Source organism: Echinococcus granulosus (genome assembly GCF_000524195.1).
Source record: "Echinococcus granulosus chromosome Unknown EG_S00063, whole genome shotgun sequence".
Taxonomy (NCBI): Eukaryota; Metazoa; Platyhelminthes; class Cestoda; order Cyclophyllidea; family Taeniidae; genus Echinococcus; species Echinococcus granulosus.
Window position 1 is genome coordinate 151,983 of NW_020170443.1, and position 21,557 is coordinate 173,539.

Genomic DNA, 21,557 nt, shown 5'->3' on the forward strand with positions numbered 1-21,557 from the left:
GAGGGAAAATACAGTGTTCAAGAAGGAGGGGAGCTGCAGTCACTAGGTACGGGGGAGGACGATCCGACCACGAGATTCAAATTTTCTGCTTGCCTCCTCCCTGAAAGGTACATTAAAACAACATAAGTATTACAATTATTGTCTAGTAGTTAGCTTCATTGCGTATCTAACTGCATGACTGGTTAAAATGCTGTAGTTTGTAGCTCTACGATACGGCATGGAATTCGACCCATGCCATTGGCCTTCCAGCACTTCTTCAAGATAGTGATACATTTTTCTCCACATTACATCAGAGTACTACCATAGTGTTGCACTCTGAGACTTTTTTGAAGACAGACGTAGCCATAATGCTGAGTAGAGGGTAATTTTGCTATTGGAATGGCTCGAAGGGCATCACACTTGGTGTGGTATAATAGCAATCAGAAGTGATTCTTTACCAAAACCAAAAATTTAACAATTACTGTATCACAGTAGTTCCCCAAGTCGTGGTATGTAATGACCCATAGTACTATAAAATTCAAGTTCTACAAAAATATAGAAGACTAATTACATGGCTCAAAATAGTTTCCAAGTAGCTTAAAAACAAACTGTGATTAAAGTGTTGGCTGCGTACTTTAAACCACAACTAAAAATGACATTAACTAAAAACCCAAGGAGATAGGAAAAAACCTAGGATGCTACATTGTGGCAGCAGAAAATCCAACTCAATCCAAGACCATAAATATTCCGATTTTTATGGCCGGCAACCATAGCATAACGTAAAAAATTAGACGTCTGCTAGGAATGGATGATACCATAAAGAATCTCAAAAGATAAGTTAAAGCACTGTCTTACTTTAACAGCTAACACAGCCTCGGTTCCTGTGATGTACACCAGACTTGAACCATTTTATTAAATTCGTTATGGAGCTATTTATGGCACCTGTGTAAAGGAGCTGATTACGTGAACGGGAACGAAAAAACGCCGGAAGGAAGAGAGGGACTGAGTAACGAATTCGCAATTTGTTTAATTCCGTTTACAACATGTGGGTATGTCTGCATTCATTTGTTGTCATTCCGTTGTGAGGCATGGGCTTGTATTCCACAGGAAATAGCTTCAAAAAAATTAGCAATCACATGCATTAAACTGGCTTTTAAGTGAAGCAAAAGTTTTTGAGAAATAAGCTATTTTTGAAAAACAATGCGTAAACGTGCAAATAATCACTGCTCTTCTCACTTTAGTCTACAAAATCCTTCAGTCCTGCCCAAACGTTTTGCAAAAATTTGAACGCCTTTATTAATTTTTAGTCTATTAAGGTGAATTAAACCTGGAATTTACGATTTCATATATTTTTACAGACATTATGTTTGGTTGAGCTACTCTGTCAAGGCGCCCGCTGCAAACACACTGTGACGAGTTGTGGTGGCGGTAGCTATCCGCCGGTGTTCAGCAATGTCGTGGATATCCGATATCTACGTTACCGTAGCGATGGTATTCATCAAGCTCATGGTATACGCGTATGAATACCTGACGCTACCAATCTATTACATGTTTAGCGAAACTGGCTACTTCATGCCTTTCCCCGAAGACGAGCAGACCTACTTTAAAAAGTTCGCCGCTGAAGAGTCGCGCACTCTGAGCCTGCCAGTTATTCAGGATGATCCTGGTTCACCTTGGCGTGCTGTTGAGTACATTGACAACCTAGCTACTGTTGCGCTACCCGGATGTTCTACTCTTGCTGATCTTTGGCTTCGTACAATCAAGTTGTGGCCGAATAAATCTGCCCTTGGCACTAGACAAATCTTGCAAACTGATTATGAGGTTGTCTTTTCTCTTGCTCTCTGTAGGGACTCAAAGCATAAGATCGTGATTGCATTGTCGATATTCTTTTTCTCAGGTCCTCCCAAATGGCAAGAAAATGGTAAAACTGACCATGGGTGAGTATATATGGGAGACGTATGTGGAGGCAGAGAGTCGTGTTTCAGCTCTTGCGGCTGGTTTGCGAAATCTTTTGGGCCCCCTTGAGAAGAACAGAAAGGGTGATGGAGATTCTCCCACTCCCCTGGTCCTCTTTTCTGAAACGCGTGCCGAGTGGCTCTACGCGGCGGAGGCGAGTTGGCGCATCAACAGACCGATTGCCACTCTCTATGCCAGTCTTGGTGACGACGCTATTGTCCATGGGCTTGAGCAGACTGAGGTGAGACTGGCTGAGGAATCGCTCTCGCTTATTTGGCCGTGTTTTGGGCGTTGATGGTTGAGTGGCTGACCTGCCCTTAAAAAGTATATTAAATTCAGGATTGCTTACATTTCCCCATAATCAAGTAATCTAATGACTGTGGTATGACTACTTTTCAAGTCTGAAATCCATTTGTGAATGGCTGAATTTTTTGCAGGTTTCTCATGTTCCTAGGTTGCTTTTCTTGTTAATTGTTCCCTGTCGTTGTTTAGTTTGACTTCAAAATCATTCACATTATCAATTTTGCCTTAAGTATCAAAGGGCTTCCGAATGATTATGAAAATTAAACATAGTACCTGCGTTTGTTTTTCATGGTTCACTTTAAAAAACGCAACATTTGGTTTTGTTAATTCAAAACTGATATTTTGGGGGTCTAGGTGAGTTCATAACTGTCACGGTCGTTTTCATTGATACTCGTTTTTTTCTAGTCCGAGGTGCTACTTCGCTGAACAAATTTCACCTGCAACATTCTGCCGCCTATCACCAAATTACTTTTTTCGGTGGAATTCGTTAACCAAAGCATCTTAAGGTCATTACTTTGAAGCAAGGCTGGCTGCAAAGTACAGCATGGCACTTGTCGTCTTTCTAACGTCTATAATTCAGTATATGTCTTGTCAACAGTTTAGTCAAAATGAGGTAGAGTTTATTATTTACGCACTATCGGCATCAGAATTGAAGATTTTAGCAAGTTTGTAAACATAGAATGGAGGCTTGAAAGCTGCTCTCATATAGAAAATGGTAATAAGTAGCAATTTGCATGCGTTTACTCCAATCCTGGCGAGTGTTACCACATCGGAGTCGGCGGGGAGGATTAATTGTCGTGTTTTTACCCACTTTTCATCTTTCGTTCGTGATTCCTAAGATTTTACTGGAGCCGAGTTTTTAGTGGAAATGGACATTTTAAGACCGATATATAACCAGATTCTGAAAGCGAATGCAGTTAAGTTATGGGCTTTTTTTCCGTCACTAGATGTAAGACATTCTTTTATGAGTTGTAAGGTAGTTTTTTTTTGTTTTCAATCAATGGGACGTACGCACTTAGTAAAAAATGTGAATGAGACATTCAGTTGCTTGAGCTCAATCAAATACTTCTTCATCTACTCAGAATTGTTGCGTAGTTTATAGGCACGAACTCTGTTAGTAGCTTATTTGCTGTTTATGCGAGCGTTATCTCAAGGGGTTCCAGGGTCTGGCCTGCTTGCTTAATCTTAGAAATCGTTCGTTTAACGTCTTGTCATACTAGTCAGAAAAATATCCCCTCGCTTAAGTAGGTTGGCGTGGTTCTATGAAGTCTTGGTAGTTTTTAATGATGGGTAAAATTGTGCCGAATGCTTCCATTCGTCGAAGCTTTCCACACTCGGTGAACGCGAAGTGCTTGAAATCTTGGTAACAACCAAGAATCTGATACCAATCAAGGGAGAATGCCTGTTACCCGGAAATTTAGACCTAGGTCTAAATAGATCTGAATAATTGTTTAAGCTTACCAATGTTTAGCATTCTTTTACTCTAGGCCTTCGTGGTTTTCACCAGCGACGAACTGCTCTCCAAGGTGGTGAACTTGTTGCCACGCTGCCCTCTCGTGAAGTACGTTATCTTCTTCTCCAATGGGGTTATCCAAAAGCACAGTGGTAGGGCTGTTGAGGACTTGGGGCGATTCAACGACACAGCGCGTCTCTCCGTCGAGACAGCCCGAAAGGCTCTGCCTGAGGGCGTCAAGCTCTACGATATACTCGAGCTGGAGGAACAAGGCAGGGCCATCATCCGTGAGGAACTTGCCACTGACACCGAGCTTTTGATCAACTGGCAACCACCGGCTGAGGAGCGCCCCAAACCCAACGATTTAGCCGTTATTATGTACACCAGCGGATCCACTGGTATGTCTCCAACATCGATAACGCCCCTTTGATCGCGCTTCGTGTATGCTTGTCTGATTAGTAGCCTTCTCTTCTATAGTTGTTTACGTCGGACAGTGCACCTCTGGTTTTGTTTTGGGGTGGCGTTACTTTGAGGTCGAGCAAACTTATGGAGGCTTACTGCTTTTGTGAGATCACGTGATACTTCCCTTTTTGGTAGTAGCGTAGATAACTCTCGTCAAACCTGGGATGTCAACGAACGAGGCGCTTGGATCGCGCATGATTGATTTGTTGGCCAGTGGGTTTAAAGTTGAGGCGGAAAATCTTGGTAGATAATGATGTGCTAAAAGAAAATGTACGAAAAGTCACTCTGGAGTTATTGAAAATGGCATTGAACCTCAAATAAATGGTAAGGTAAAGGGGGGGAGTTATGTGAATGCACAGTCCTATCACTTCGTGACAAGATGGACATTGAAGTAGTAGGATTGGGCATTTCAAGTCTGGGTGTCGCATTGCCTAACGTGTAAACGTCACCTTGCAAAGATGATCGCTTGTGCGTAGTTACCGGGTAGAATTTGTTCGTGCATACCATAAAGGTGATTAATAGTTGTTATTAGTGTTATTGGGCTGTTTTCATGTAAGAAAATAGGATAAAATCGGTTCATTTTTCAAAGTCATTGACTAGGCTCTCACCTGAAAATGTGACACTCGTTGTCTCTTGAATTTGGAATCAGTCTAACTTGACTTGTGTTTCATGGGCTTTCAAATTGGTTAACAAAAATTCATGCTTTGTAAAAGCCTCGTTTAGTTAATTGAATCTCATTTCACGGCTTGCTATCGCTCCAGTTGGTAATTCATTCCTGAAACGTGTCTGTACTTTACCCCAGGACAAGCATTTGTTGCGTGTAGGTCAAGCAAGGCTCTGAAATTCATTTCTAGCATAACCATAAACTCGGTTTATCTTAAGTAGTTTATTTTTGTTGCATCTGGCCAGCTAAAAACCGAAAACCGGTAGAGGTGATAGTGCGTCGATGGTTACCTCAGCTCCAAAGGTAGCGTTTTTCAAGCCAATATTATTTCTTTTTTACCACAAAGTAGGTGAGAATGGAGACTGCTTTTACCGGAATGTTATGTGTTTTGTTTGCAGGAACCCCAAAAGGAGTGGAAATAGTGCACGACAACATCATCTGCACCATTGCGGGTCTTTTCCGCCGCATGCCGAAGTTGAACCCCGAGTCAGACCTCTACATTGGCTATCTTCCGCTGGCCCACGTGCTGGAACTCACCTGCGAACTGTGCATCCTTATCATGAGTATCCCCATTGGCTTTTCCAACCCCCAGACCCTCATGGACACCTCCACGCGCATCAAGAAAGGCGCCTGCCATGGCGACATTAACGTGCTCAAGCCCACCCTTCTAGCCACCGTGCCCGTCGTCCTGGATCGCATTGCAAAGTCGGTGTGGGAGAAGGTCAAAGAAGGCGGCCCTCTTATGGAAGCTGTAAGCTAAACGCACCTGATTTTATCGCCTGAGCTCCCAATTAATACTTTATAGGACACGACGCCCGGGTATAGCTTTGTCACAAGTTCAAGTTTGCGAGCCGGTATTAAGGGGGCCGAAGAGCCCATTTAGTTGAATTACACTGAAACAAGTATCGTTCCCCTGCGCTTTCGTAGACCCTTGTTCCGATGTTGTGAGTCCTGCCAGCCTCTTCCTGTTGAGAGGCTCGGTGCTGGGTGGATTAGGTCATCAATGCTCTTAGTTTAGTTGGAGACCTGGTTTCTTTTTTGGTTATTCATTTTAACCTTGAAAGTCAAAACCTCCTGCTTGAATGAGAAGAATCTTCTCATATCTCTACTGTTCTCTTCACCTAATCTCTCAAGAGTTGCTTTCAAAGTAAATTCATTCAAAAGAGGATGTTCACTAACTAAAGTCGTTGGTTAGAGTAGTGTGACGATTCACGTTGGCGATAAGTGAATAAAAGAAGCATGAAAAGTCAACGGAAAGTGTCAGAGATGTATTAGCCCTCAGGCTTGACAAATTTGCGAAGGTCAAGATAAGGCCATGGCATGCCTTATTAAAAAAGATCGTTATTGATGACCGCAGTTGCTTACATTTGATCAAAAGAACATCCGGTTGGATGTGCTTTTGCTCCTAATACTGGCCAACGCGAGATGATGAGGTCAAGGGAACCCGTTTACTGAAGTCTTATGGAGGTTGGCTATGGCTGTCTTTCACTTTTTACAAATCTTTTCGTACTATGTGTTGTATTGGTTTCAATTGCACAAACTCAAAAGTGGTTGCAATTCCTCCCGTCAAGGTGCAAAGTACAGCCCGGAACTTCTAGCGAGCGTTGAAGTGGCATCATTCAGGCGAGGCGGGTGAAAGCCCATGGAGGTTGGGAAAAAAAAGGCAAGAGTCCACACTCCAACTAGTAACGTGGACCTCACTAGGCGCGGTACTGGTCTGGTCTGATGACCTTGCCATCCCCACTTTGTCGGCTGACTAATTGGGTTGAAAGTGTGTGTGTGCGTGTGTGTGTGTGTATGTATGTGTGTGTATGTATGTATGTGTGCGTGTGTGTGTATGTATGTGTGTGTATGTATGTATGTGTTTTTAGGCTTGGCTGCATAAAATAAATTGCTTTGCGAAATGTCAATTCAGGCAGTTGAAAACGTTTAACTTTGGATTCTTCTTTGTCATCGTCGCTCCTTTTCCTTTCAACTAGGGTATCTAGGGGCGATCAATAAGCTAAGTCAAAATGTCACCTCATTTTTATAGATTCTGGTGATTACCTGTTCCTTTACCTTCCCTAAAGACGATATTGTTGAATCTTTTCTAAAATTGTTACCTATTTGAGGCATTCAGTATGTTTACTCCTATCTTCACTGGCATTGAATTTTATTCTTTCTAAACTTTTGAAAGGAATTTCTTACATTACCACACTTCTGAAAGACAAATGGAGCTTTCTTTAGATAAGTAAAAGTGGGGGTTACTTCCGTTTCCCTGAATTCAACCTTTCCCACAGTTCTCTATTTGAAATGTTGCTATTCTAAAGTTGAACTGGAACCGTCCTTTGTTCAAGTGTATGGTAAGTCGAAAAGTTACCACTTAAATTTACAGCGACTATTTGAGCTTCTGTGCATCAGGCACATCCAAATCGTTAACGCTATTGTTCTAACGCTCTACTGAGGTTGTTGTGTGACACAGGAAACTCCACTCAGATGAAGCCTGTCTTATTTTTCCTCATTTGCCTGGGGGCACTGTAGAGCTCAATGGTACTTCTTTCAAATGCAAACGCATTTTTTGTGGCACCGGCTAACATTAATCTGATGCTAGATGGTTTCCAGGGCGATTTACTTCTCGGATTGTTATGCTACTCGAGTCCGGACAATCTTGTCTACTTCAAATACCCCCATTTCGTTCTTTTTTGGTACAGATTTTCCACTTCGCCTACGACTACAAGTGCCGACGTTTGCACACGGGCTTCCCGAGCTTCTTGGTTAACCTCCTCATCTTCCGCAAGGTGCGCGCTCTCGTCGGTGGTCGTCTGCGTTTACTCGTTTCTGGCGGTGCCCCACTTTCGGAGGAATCGCATCTTTTCACAAACGTCTGTTTTGCCCCCATTATGCAGGGGTAAGTGCTAGACGTGCAAAACTTACTTCATCAGCACTTACCTTATTTTTTTTATTGCTTCAGCGATTTTGTATCCCCTTCCATCTCTTTGCATTGTCATACTGTTGTGACTTTACATGGCACTTTCCGATTTATAAGGTTGAGTGGGCCACAAAAAAAGCAGGTTTCCATCCCTGGACTTAATGAATGGCAAACATGAAGAATCTTTATCATTTACTTCAATCCGTGATTGCCTAATCTCCTTTCTCAATCATTTGTTGAAGCGGAGGACAATACGAAAGTTGGTCAATGAACCTGACAACCGATAAAATGAATGAGTTTTCACCATCCTCTTCGCATCACTCATTTCGCATCTTTCGTTGCCTCAGATAACGTAAATTAAGTTACATTAGATTTTTTCTCGAAGAGTTTACCAATTACACACTTTCTTGCATCACATTCCCAACTGGCAGCTTTAAAAGTCCTGCCAATCGCACCAATTAAGGGCGACGATGACTACTTCACAAGGCCTTGTGACAGTTTTGCTTCTCTCATGTTTGGGACCAGTGTGCTCTGTCTCATCCTGCCTACCTCATCCACTTTAGCATTTTGCATGCCTGTATAACCACGTTCCATTAATTGCTGTTTCAGTGTAAGTGTCTTTGTTCCGCGTTTTTGAGGCAGTGTCCGTTGTTTTGTTAATCTGTTTCTCTGTGTCGTTTTCTGCATTAGCATTCCATGCCTGAGGCAAATGCGCTATCCTGTAGAAAACTTTCTTAATAAATTCGTATTTTTTCAGTGAACTCTTGATCTCCTAGAGAATCCTTTGTTGTCTTATTAGTGAGCCCTTCCGGAGGAGGTAACGCTGCTTCCTTTTCCTTCACGTTCACTGCCTCTTGCTATGGACTGCTTGATGACTGGTACATATATTTCGGTTAAATTCTAAGGCTCCTATTTCTCAAGCTGCCTTTTCAATGCAACCGCTTGTTTTGTGAGTGAATAATTTTTGCCCCTGGCACATGTTCAAACCTCCAACGTGTAGGTCATGCCACCATCTCACCCTATGGTGACACTGAAATTTTCAAAAGCCGTAATAACAAGTCTTAGAGTGTCTCCAATCCCCTGTAAAGGCCATCATCTTGTGTCAGCTATACCAAAGGAAAACTTTGTAGGCCGAAGATATGTTGTTCAATGTTGATTCACTTCCTCCGGTTAGTTTTAGCCAGTGTTTATTTTTACAAGGAGTTTAGAGTTTCTTAAATAACTGTATAGAGGTGATTTATTTGTTTTGCTTTGTGTTTCTTTTCTTGGGAAAATATGCTTAAGTTGCTCATTAAGGAGACTAGCACTCCACAATCCCTCCAAAAGGCCTTCAAATTCGATGGGGAAGTGATGAACCAAATGTGATGTTGCCTTTGCCAGATACGGTCTGACAGAGACGTGTGCAGCTGCCACCCTGATGGAATGCGGCGACCTGCGAGGACACCACGTGGGCGCGCCCATTCCAAGCGTTCAAATACGTCTGCGTGCCTGGAAGGAGGGTGGTTACTCGCCCTATGATAAGCCCTTTCCCCGCGGTGAGATCCTTATCGCTGGTGGTAGTATTACTCGTGGTTACTACAAGAACCCTGAAGCTACTGCTGAGGCCTTCTTCACCGACAAAAATGGTCTCCGCTGGTTCTGTACTGGTAGGTCCTCTTTTCGGATTTACCACTTCTTTTATGAGGAAGACATTGTAAGGATATCCGAGTTTGCGTATTTATTTTGGCAGGAGGAGTGGATATTAGTGATTAGCCGTATTTGCAAGTGACATTTGATCACTTCTGCCTAGTGGATCAGTGACTTTGTAGTTTACTTTAAGAATTGTTGCTGCGAATTGTAAAGTATAAAAACCACTTTTTTCTATGTTTCTTCTCTACAAAAGTAAACTACAGCTGGAAGGTGATTATTCAGCTACAGTTAGAATCACGAGGAATCAAAAGTGGCAGCTGATAGTAATTTGTTTAGGTTATTGTTGGAAGGTTGAAGGCGTGTTGGATCTCCCTACACCTTTATTTACGTCGGTATTTAAGTGAGATATCTACCTTGATGCCTAATCTGCTATCTCCTCCGTCATCCCCACTTTTGGTACTTGTTTTGGTGTCATTTTGTGAGGCGATTTTGGAGGAGCGCCCGAGTTACCTCTGAGGGATGCGCTGTGGTAGAAGTGTAAAGATAGGCTAAAGGAGTCAATCATGAAGGCACTGAAACGTTCTACCGTGCCATCCGTGTCTCCGTTCACTCTTTCTAGGGATTTCATTTTGGTTGTCAATTTTTCCTACTACTTGTTTATCACTGTTTTCCAGCTTCAAGAGAGAAAACGGTCTGTTGTACTTTCCAGGTGACATTGGGATGATCCACCAGGACGGCAGCTTCTCCATCATCGATCGCAAGAAGGACCTGGTGAAGCTTCAGGGAGGGGAGTACGTGTCGTTGGTGAAGGTGGAGCTGGCGTTAGGCCAGTCAGTCTACGTGGAGAACGTCTGTGTGTATGCGGACCCACGGGAGAACTACACAATCTGTTTCATCTATCCTAAACTCACCACGTTACGCAAATTGGGGGACGAGTTGGGCCTCCTTGACGCAGCTGCCGAGGCTGCGATCGCTAGTTTACCGCCGGACAAGGCGGAGGAACCGACAGCTCGATCGTTGGCTGAACATGCCTTCCTTTGCCATCACCCTCAGGTACTCGAAGTCCCTCTCTTAACATCATTTTGCCTTGAAGAGGTTTCTAAGCCCATCTTCTGCGCTAGAATTGTCTAGATGGAGATGTGGATAGTTCCATCCGCTATAATAAAGTCGTAGTAGAGACACCGAACCCCTAAACGAGGTACATGTAGTAGCTTTTGAGATTCGAGGTAGTTTCCATCCCCTTTAAAATGCATTATGAAAACAGTACAGGACTTGCCTTTCCCAACACGTTTTTGTTGCGGATATCCTTTTGTCAACAGTTTTCTCTTGACCATTCATACCCATTGGGAGTTGTTTGGGGTGTGAGAAATGTGTGATAGGGGGATAAAAAGTCTACGCTTGTAATCTCCCCAGCCCTATGGACCGCGTTCCCCTTAAATGGGCGTTTCTGTTGCTGGCTTTTAATTTTATCCTAAGACGAAGTCCCGTTGTGTTTACATTGGGCCCTGTTTAACCGTGTTTACGTGGATATGTATAGATATATGTATATGTGTTTGTTTATGTGAATGTCGTTTTGGAACTGTCAACGTGACACCCAGATTTACGAAAACTGTGTGATTAAAACCCGTACTTTAGGAGGTTATTTGTTGCCAATGCACGATCTTAGGCAAATAGCTGTGCTTCGAACCTCCTTTGGGGCTGGGACTTCGCCTCAAAGGCTTTGCCGTGTTCACTATCAGCCACTGTTAATGCTCCACTTAAAGCAAATGTTTGAAAATGATTTACTGTAAAATTGGCGTCTCGTGCGATGTGTGGACCCTGAACAGTTTAAAAAGTTTATCATTTACATTATCTAGCTCCCAAGATAGTTAAACAATGCCTTTGAGGTCACGTACACACACAATAGTTTTGCCATTCTACAGTAAATAGAAGTAAGGTTAACTTCTTACTCGTCGGGTAACTCGGTTCGAAGTACCTTATGTTTCGACGTTATCTAATATACAAATGACCATTTGATTTATAACGCATTCACGTGTTTTTTGTGTGTCCCCACGTTTGCAGGTGATTGAACGAGTAACCGAAGATGTTCGGCGGGTGGGTGCAGCAAAACGGCTCGCTTCTTTCGAGATTCCACTGAAGGTGGTTTTGGATCCTAATCCTTGGACGCCAGAGTCGGGCTTAGTGACGGACGCCTTGAAGATCAAACGTTTTAATATCAAGAAGAAGTTCGAGGAGGATATTAAGAGAATGTATGCTGACTAAACACTCCGTGCTTTATTTAAACTGGAATTTTGATGCATTCCCTCCATCGTTTGTCTCCTCCCATTCATGTTTATTGGCCCTTGGTGTAATTCCTACTTTTTCCAAATCAGAATCGGGTTTTTAGTCCTCCTCCTAGTTGACAATCCGGCGTTCGGTTCTGGGTGCGGTCTCAGTCCGTCCTGGTTGGGCTTACTCTGCCGATGTTGTGTCCGTCAGTATGGCGCTGGCGGGAGGACGTAGTGGGCGTGTATGTGGTTCTTGGTGGGGCTATGTAATTACTCATTGAGCATGGCTCGTGACTAGGTATTATGGTTGGTGTCGTTATGTTTAGTGTTGCAGCTGCCTGAAGTTGGCACAGAAAAGGTTAGTTAGTTTAGGCAAAACCTTCCAGGCCGTTGTGCATAGATGAATTAATTTGGCAATTTGGAACCACTGGCATCTTTAAGCCAAAACTGTGGAAATAGTGGGTAGGAAACCTTAGCGAAGAAACGTCGTCGCCATTAATCTCACCAAAGATTTCATACCTTCCAGATTTTAAGTGAATCTAGAGCAACCTGTTTAAATTTGTTTTATCGAATCGATTTTAAGTCAGTTGGGGTGAACCGCTCACTTTCTGCTCCCGTTGTTTTCAACTATGGATTCTGTTGAGTTGGGTTTGGAATCAGTCGACCCCGAGATTTTTCAGCTTTGTAAGGAAGAAGAGCTGCGCCAGCGCAACTGCATTGAATTAATTGCTTCTGAGAACTTTGTCAGCAAGGCCGTTTTGTGTGCGCTTTCTTCAGCTTTTCATAATAAGTATTCGGAAGGATTAGTTGGTGCAAGGTTGGTATTTTTGCTTTTGAACCTTTGACAGTATCTTTGCAGGTACTACGGTGGGGTTGATGTTGTTGACGCGATGGAGTCGCTATGTATTAAAAGAGCTCTAAAGTTGTTCAAATTGTCTCCTGAAGACTGGGGTGTGAATGTTCAACCCTACAGCGGGTCTCCAGCAAATACTGCAGTCTATATAGGATTAGTCGGACCTCAGGGACGCATAATGGGTTTAAATCTTCCCGATGGTGGTCATCTCACTCATGGTTTCTTCACCCCAAGTGGAAAAAAGGTGTGTTGATTATAACTACTTATTTTCTTATAAATCACATCAATAGGTTTTTCGACTACTTGCTTCACAAATTCTAGCCATCATGAGTACTCTACTCATTGTTTTTCTCCTACATTTGCAAACCAAATATAGTTGGATATTCATGAGTTCATGTGATTGTTTTTGACCAAAAGTGGACAGAGGTTCACATTTGTGTGGTCCTCATTCATGTGTGTATTTGCCGCTCATTCTTCACCTAACTATCGGTGCTTCTGCTGCTCCAACGTTTGTTATTCATGTCGATACCAACCTGGCTACTAGGGTAGGTCCCTTCCATGCACCAAAGTATCTCTTTCTTCCCTCTTTGTTGTAAAGATCAGGCCTTGTTTATTTCATTTCTAATGTTCTTATTTCTGCTCCTCGAGGTCTCGGTCTCCTCGATGTTCTTTGAGTCGATGCCCTATTGCGTGGACCCTAGCACGGGCCTGGTCGACTTCGAAACGTTGGCGGTCAGTGCAAAGCTCTTCCGACCTCGCCTTATTGTCGTTGGTGGTAGTGCCTACCCGCGTCAACTGGACTACGCTCGATTTCGCCAAATCGCTGACTCTGTGGGCGCACTGATGATGGTCGATATGGTAGGCTTCCGAAATTTTTTTTGCAAGTCTAATTCTTATTTCGAGGCAAAGCTCCACGACATCCCAACCATTTTACATTGTTCGACGGTGTAGTGGCGTATGAAAGTGGTGGTGGTGATTGTTGCCCTTGAATGCGTTTAATCATCTCTTCCGTAACCTGGTTAGCTTCCTTGATTATGAGTGTGGCTTTTGATGGTCAGATGTGAGTGGACTTTAAGAATTCACTGCATTTTCTGTCAAACTGCGTCAGTTTTCTCAGTCATTCTCGAATCCTTGAAACGGTTTCGGGCCGACTCTATAAGGGATTTCTATATTCTTGCAGCCTCTTCCTCCAAATTGAGCTTGATCGAACTCTGTTTTAGTGCAACCTAGATAGAAGTTTCACAGTCGCATATCCTTTCCAAGATGGCAATCTGATGCTAGGCTACAGGGCCACGTGGCTGGCTGTCGCAATCGTGTGGTTGTCTGCGAACATGCAAGGCATTATTTCCTCTATCATGATGGCTTCTAAGGAGAAACTCAAACCTTTTTCCGTAATTAGGCGCATATAAGCGGTCTCATCGCCAGCGGCCTGCATCCTTCACCCTTCGAGTATGCCGATGTTGTCACCACAACGACGCACAAGACCCTTCGCGCCGCCCGTGGTGCTATGATCTTCTTCCGCCGACGCAAACTGGCCCCACCACCGAAAAAGATGGCCAAAAACGGTCCTATCGTCGGAGGGGTGAGTGGCGAATGGCTGATCAACGATTTTGGTGCTTTGCTCAGAGTGTATGGAATTTCGATGGCATGCTAGTTGCCTGTGTTTGTAATCAAAGTGCTGTTTGCCAATACTTCATCGTGGGCTATCGTTTAGTTGATTGACTCCCCATTGTTTTAAAGGCGAGGGTACTGGGTCTGGCTACTAATGTCCGTTGTAGTACTTTATTTATCCCTGTTACCCTTTGATCGAAGTATTGTTCGTAAAGCCAGTTTACTTCGTTTTTGATTCACCTGCCTCTCCGACTGTTACCCAATCCAATCTTATCCCTTCTTCACAATTGGCTGCGGTCGGTGCTCCAGAGCATTCTGTATTCGGCTCGCCAAAGTTCCCACTCTTCGGTTTATCAACCCATTCATAAATGGCTGTACGATGGTATTAACTCATGCTCCGGCATGTTTTGCACTGACAACTAGCGCGGCGTGTCACTAAGTTCGACGGGAGTCATGTATCACCCCGTCTGTTACACACAACGCCTCTCATTTCAACAGGCGCGATCATTCGATCTTACTGACCTCGCTTTACCTTTGGGGCAGGTCCAGGCTCGCTGAATCAGAAGTGCCACGTTCTTTACTCTTCATTGACTCGCATTTGAACCTCTGCTCTTTCTCCCAGCAAGTTGAGGTCCCGTTACCTCACCAACACGAATAAATGACGTCATTTTTGCGTATACGCTTCCTATTGGTCCACCTTGCCCACTTTACCCGGTGCTTGTTAGTCGTCTGTACCAACCTTGTCATGTATTACTTATTACTAATAAGCACAATGATTCGGTTCTAGATAAAAAATTGGAAAGCTGGTTTTTACGGCCCTCACTGCCGCCTTGGTACGTTTAATTTAATCGTGGGAGTGTGTCTTGCGATGGAAATTAGATAGAGCTTCCACTAAGTCTCGATTGTAATTTGAGAAAATGAGGGAATTTCCAACTTGATGCCTCAATGTTTTTCCTTCAAACAGGAGGGTGACGGACCTACCTATGTGGCGACGGACTTTGAGCAGCGTATCAACGATGCTGTTTTTCCCGGTCTGCAGGGCGGTCCCCACAACAACAACATCGCTGGCATCGCGGTGGGGCTGCAAGAGGCCCTCCAACCCGAATTCACTCACTACATCCACCGCGTTGTTGAGAACAGTAAATACCTTGCTGCACGGCTTCAGGATCTCGGATACACGGTTAGCTCCCTATTCACGTTGGGATTTGTCTTGAGCGTGCCAAGGTTAGCATTCGGAGGAGTGAATGTCTATGGTTGGGTGTGCTATGCTATGACACTCTATTAGTAGTTTACCATGATTTGTTACCCTTTAAGCATGTGAATCCTAGGACAGGATTCTGTCACATTTTGGGTGTTAAAAACTGGTGTGTAGGCCATGCTAATTTATTTTCACGTGTGATCTTGGTGTGAGAATGAATATCTGTTTTCTAAGGTTTTTTATAAGTTCATTAATGAGTATTCGAACTCATAGTTTAACTATTAGAGAGACCGGAGAAATGATCACTGAATGTCTTTCGGGTACGCTCACGCTCGGATTAATGATAATTTCGTCAAGAGGATGGCTAATTACTTTGCAAATGTGGTTACGCACAATTATCCTTTCGTTTTCTTCCATCACTGCCTATTCCCGTAGGAAGGATTATAATTGTCTGTAGTAGGTAGTCGCTGATACGAAAGAAGGTGGTACAGTGCGTCGTTGCCTTCTAAATCAGAAAAAAGGACTGGGTCGCGACCATGGGAAGGCATTTTGATGGAATCGGATCCGTTAATTGAATTTATGCTCTGTCGTAGGCTACCGCTCAACTTGATGCTATCGCCCTGATATGCAAAGAGCCACGTAACGTTGGTCTTACAAATGGGGTACAGCATCGCCCGATTCCCACCCTTTTGGGTCGGTCAAGTGGATGATGTTCGCTTTGCAATGAGGTGCGATATGGGCGACTTCACCCTCATCGACATGCTGGCCGAGAGATTGAGGGGCCTGTATCGCAGAGGAAAAGCATTTCACTCTTAATTGATCTCTGCCGACATTGCACCTTCTTCTTGTTTAGGTTTTTTGAGCACAAATGCTTTACTGCTGTTATTTGAGTTCATTTGCAAGACTAACGCCGTTCGCTACTTCAGATTGTGAATTCGGAACAGATGTACAGGTAAGTGCCCACTTTAACACCTGAGGAGAGTCAAAACTGCTTTTTTTTCTACTAGTATGTCCAACTGGTAGAGAAGGCAAACTTCAAGGGAATGTTGCGCTCAATTTGTCGAACCCCAAAGGCTGGATATGTCTTCAGTTTATACGCAAGCATTGTTAGCCGTGCGCCTTAGCCCTGGTTAATCCCCGTGCGTCTAATAAATACCACCAGTCGTCGATCAGGAACTAATCGGATCTCGCCATCTCCTGAGCGGTGATACACTTCATCGTTTATTCATGTCTGGTCAATCGCTAGTCTCGAGTGTTCCAACTGGCTGTTTCAAGCAAGGACGCCTCCAACTCTCATGCGTTTGTGCTGACCTATTCGTAGGATTGGCCGCGTGCAGCCGTCTCAACTGGGAATAATTTTGAAATGTTTTCCATGACCGCAGTGGCTGTGGCCGCTTATTCATTGCCGAGCGGGTGTGGTCATTAATAGTGCGATTTCTGTTTAAATGGTTTACTCTATTACTGGGGCAATGAACATTTCTGCTGTCAGTGGCACCAAAATACCCTCTACCTCACTAGGAGTATTTGTTTTAACCTGCCTCCGAAGATCCGTTTTTTTTTATCTCTAATCGTTTACACTGACCACATCCGGAGGCATATTGCCTCGCACGCAGAAGCTTGGCCGTGTGGTCGATCTCAGAGAGTAGTCAACTGGAAGTAACTAGACTCCATAGCACGTTTTCACTTCGGCGGACGCATAAGTCAAGGCTTCGTTTTGAAATTCGTTAGGGAATGCCTCTATGATGCACTGCTCGACGTGTTTCTTCATGGTTTTAAGACACAAAATTTGTCTTGCTCTGTGTTTAGATAACAACTGGTGGCACCGACACGCACCTCTTTTTGATGGACTTCCGACCCCTCAAGATGGACGGAGTGCGTGTCTCCACGGTACTGGAGGCAATCGGCATCACCGTGAATAAAAACACCGTCCCTGGGGACGTAAGCGCCTTTCGGTAAATCATCTTTCCCTCGTTGAAAGAACCTCTTTGCATTAACATCGTCTGCGCCTCGTTTGTTTGACTCAGTTTCGTACTGCTCGTGTAGCGCCTGAGTTATTTTGTTTTTGATGCCTTAGGCACGAAGACTTCGTTGTTGTGGTATAGACTAAAAATCGCAGGAAACTGACAAAAATTGAGTAATATTACGTATAAACGGATCAAATACCACTCTACCACGTTGCCTCCGGTTGATTTGAGCGTCATGCTTGGCACCCTCAGTGACTATTCCTCCACATTAGCCGTCGAAATGATTTTCCATCACACTGGGGAACCTTTCAATTCAGTCTTGCGGGTCTCTATGGTGGCCTGTATGCTAACCCCTTGCATGGAATGAATTTATATTTGGAATTAATCAGGCGAATCGTTTCGGTTCAAATGCTGTTTCCTAGCGAACATATTTCACAGTTGCGCATTAATCAGTTTCCCAGATTTACTTTACTGCTGTCTTGCCGTCCGTCCACGTGGGGAAGCGTCAACTGTTCAAATTTTGTTGATGCCCTGAACATGTGGCTTTCTGTAGATGCGGCTGCAAACATTACCGAGTGGACGACCCAGTAACGCGGTATCGCTTGTCTTGGTTTTAACAACAGATCTCACTGTAAAACGGTCCTAAGCCCACGATTGCAGGAGCTGAAACCACTTCTAGTAGATGCGGCTTGCGCATCGAGTTCCGCCCGCATCGCCAGAGGACTGAAGATGGCATGAAAGGCAGGAGAGGTTTAAAATACTGGCGACGTGGCGGGAGTTGGCAAACGGACTGTTTCCTTGTCCCTGTTTGAGGTGGTTCATTCACCGAACTGGGACGCACAAAATCCACTTGGACGAAGCCACAGATCTTGAACCTTTTCATTCATCAATCCTTGGCTACTTTGAATCACTTGAAAGGGCTTCGCGGTAGTTGCACCTCCTGATCACGGCAATTAAGCTCTTGTTTAGAGGATTTTTTTACATTTTGCCTCAGTCCCAGTGGCATTCGCATCGGCACACCAGCAGTGACCTCGCGTGGCTTCGGCTTGGCGGAGATGGAGCGGGTTGCAGAGTTCATCCACGCCGGGGTGCAGATCGCCTTGAAGGTTGCCGCAGGTCTTAAAACACCGGCAATCAAGGAGTTCGAGGTGAGGCGTAGTCACACTAGAACTGCAAGTTTTGAGCATCTTCCATTGTTTTTCCCATCTCTCAAAGGAGGTGCATCAAGTTCTGGATGTTTCCTCGATGTTCAATTTCCCTCCTAGGCTGCTCTAAGTCTCAACGCCGAGGCACAAGCTGAGATAAGGAACCTGAGGAGAGAGGTTACCGAATTTGCTGCAACTTTTCCTCTGCCAGGATTCTGATTAACAAGCATTTTATAAAAAACCCTAAAATTTTTACCAATAAACGTTTTCTACTACAAAAACGGGATTTTCCAGGGATAAAGGCGATTGTTGCGTGGTCCACATTGGGAGAGCCCTTTCGCTGGATTAGGTTCCGTGCTGATCTAGACGGACCTTCTCGTTTCCGCGATTTGTATTGCCGTTTTGGCACTATGAGGTGTCTGCGTCCGCAACTCCTCAGTATGAGGTTGGTGGAGCACCAATGCGGACGTGCACCGTTTTGTTGCTGTCGATGGAATTGTGGGACCTTGGTGAAGGCACGAGGCCCAAGTTCGGCACCCTTATTGCGGCGTCTGCTGCAACATGATGCGTGGGGTGCTGTCGTACACTTGAGGCCTCTCCCTTTGTCTACACCACAAAGATCGCGAATCACTGAGATGATGTGGCACGGAAGAGAGGTCAGTTCCCCCATGGACGGGATTCAATGGCGTCAGGTACTTCGCACTTCGGATCAGTCCACCCAACTGAAGGATGGTAGGGCTGCAGTTTGTTTACGCCACTTTCCGATTGTTGAATCTAAACGAGAATGGGCTTTTTCCTTTCTGGTATGACTATTCTCAGAAACGCAAATGGTGGTGGGGAAATACATGTCTTGAAAGCAATGTAATCACGTGACTTGGGGGCGCGACAAGACACTTATCATGCTATCAAAAAGGGCGGCTTGATTTATGATGCCGCCAATTTGTTCAGTTCATCATAAAAATGTCTGTACTTGGCATTCCTTATTAGTTATTTATAATTTCAAAGATTCCCTTTGGGGTATTAGATTATTTTCTTACAAGGCTGGGAAACTACCGCAGCAGGATCGCTATTGGTTCGATTGCATTATAGGATACTGAAGGCAACTTTCGAGTGAAGAAACTCACACATTTGGTAGAGTTAAAAATTTGTCTCACTTTTGTAGCGTCCCAAGACTCCCTTAAGACGAAAGAAGACACAATACTCGGGCAGAATATATATATTCAGCACGGAGAAGGTGTCTGGGCTATTGGCATGGCCCAAAAGGCCAGCCCACCCAGCGAGGTACAAGGGGGCTAATTCGAAGTACAAAAGTGGCGCCTCACCAGAACCGAGGGATAAACCACTATCGTATTACATAGCCTCCCTCCTCTTTTGAGTGTCGTCCCCGACGTTCCAGCAAGTCAACCTCCCGCGTCAGCACTTACAACGTAGTCGGTGCAGTAAGGAAACACCCACGAGCCAATCGTGCCAGTCACCAAATTAGCGCGCAACTGAGGGGATACTTGACCTCAACGCCACTGATCCCTCTTGGCGGCTTGACTGGATCTGGGGTTTCGCCCGGTTTAGGGATTTGATTCAGGACGGGGAACTGCGTCGGCCATCATGCGTGTCCATAGATAGATGTAGGAACACTGGCCTGAAAGTAGATTTGAGTAATGGAGGACAAGATTTAGAACAAGTCCATGGGAGACGGTAGGGGAAATTCGTAACGGAATTTCCAGATAGTTCACGGCTAATGTCTCTTCAGTTGTTAATAGCTTTTCTGCAGAACACGGGACTGGGAGAGATGCCGAAGGTAGACGTCGACATCAACCCTTCTGCTAGGAGTCATCACCATTCTCCCATCCGTAGCATATGTACTTCTTCCGCCCCACTAAGGCTTATCACGCAGAAGTAGAAAATCAGGATACGTGTCTTTCAAGATCGGGTTCGCTTTCCGCTGCCACCAATGTAGCGTCCCGAGACTCCCTTAAGACGAAAGAAGACACAATACTCGAGCAGAATATATATATTCAGCACGGAGAAGGTGTCTGGGCTATTGGCATGGCCCAAAAGGCCAGCCCACCCAGCGAGGAACAAGGGAACTAATTCAAGGTACAAAAGTGGCGCCTCACCAGAACCGAGGGATAAACCACTATCGTATTACACTTTTGATTGGAAAGTTTTTGATATAAATAGCAGTGTTTTCAAATTCCTGAAGTCGTCTACTGCAGTGATTTGCTACTTGATTTATCTAGCCGAGCAATTCAGACTTCGCAGGTTGTACTTCCAGTCTATGCCATGGCGGCAAGCCTACGTCAGAAAACGGTAAGTTAGGAACGTAACAGTATAATTGCATGTTTAACGCCGTTTTGGGTGCGCAAACAATTAAGGGCTTGTATATTGTAGTTCTCCCCAGCCTCCTAATCCTTCTATGCGACGATAATACATATTGTGCCCGAGCATTATATACAGTATGATATTTCTTCCACAACACAATGACTGGGGCACATTCCTCAGTGTTGATTTTTCTAAAAATTGCGCAGAACTGTTAGTGTCTGTTTAGCCTAAAGTTTCGATAAAGAAGGCCCCTAGGTGCTCCGCTATTGTACCTTTGCCGGGTAGGCTGGCACTCGGGCCAGGCTAGTAGTCTTACATCCTACCGTATGTCTTGTACATATATTGTTCCCATGTACTATGCTTCGATAGCTAAAATAACATCCAGTTTCGCAAAGTCGAACTGATTCAATACCACGAGGTGAATTTCGGACAAAATTACGTCTTTAGAATATTTAAAATAAAAAACAGTTCTTATACCCTAAGAGTCATTTGCGCAAAAATGGAGCACTTTAGCAAGACTGAAAACGTGTTTTAACAAAAGGATGTTTGTTTATACCCCAATTCAACAACAGTAGGGTCAAAATCTAAAAATACACTAGTTATGTTTTGCGTTTTAAAAACCTCTACATTAAGAACAAAATTGGCCACAAAAATTGTCACAATTTCTATGTAGTGTTGCAATACTTCTCTCACACACGGCTTACGCATAATACGGCAATATTTCACCGGACATTTAAAATCGTAGGTTGGGAGCCTTTTTGTCGGCAAATGTCGCGAACTTTTAAAGCAGAAGAATGAATTCGCTTGCTGGTGGTGCATCCTCCGTAAGTTGATAACTGATCGCCA

At 44.2% G+C, this 21,557-nt stretch overlaps 2 protein-coding genes across 2 annotated transcripts; both read left to right on the forward strand. All coding sequences in view use genetic code 11, as the record gives it.

Moving 5' to 3' along the window:
• Positions 1-1,431: 1,431 nt before the first annotated feature.
• EGR_06760 (Long-chain-fatty-acid--CoA ligase 4) lies at positions 1,432-11,856 on the forward strand (the record flags this gene model as incomplete). Its single annotated transcript, XM_024496009.1, has 10 exons — positions 1,432-1,800; positions 1,877-2,176; positions 3,726-4,089; positions 5,216-5,568; positions 7,508-7,678; positions 7,768-7,847; positions 9,106-9,371; positions 10,064-10,407; positions 11,416-11,603; positions 11,727-11,856. 10 exons carry the CDS (start codon positions 1,432-1,434, stop codon positions 11,854-11,856), a joined length of 2,565 nt encoding a protein of 854 aa, XP_024349549.1.
• A 394-nt stretch (positions 11,857-12,250) lies between these two features.
• On the forward strand, positions 12,251-18,611 carry EGR_06761 (Serine hydroxymethyltransferase; the record flags this gene model as incomplete). The annotated part of the gene is made up of 8 exons (XM_024496010.1): positions 12,251-12,438; positions 12,481-12,718; positions 13,123-13,332; positions 13,874-14,056; positions 15,050-15,265; positions 17,090-17,235; positions 18,242-18,395; positions 18,513-18,611. The coding sequence occupies 8 exons, from the start codon at positions 12,251-12,253 to the stop codon at positions 18,609-18,611; spliced, it is 1,434 nt and encodes a 477-aa protein (XP_024349550.1).
• Positions 18,612-21,557: the final 2,946 nt, after the last annotated feature.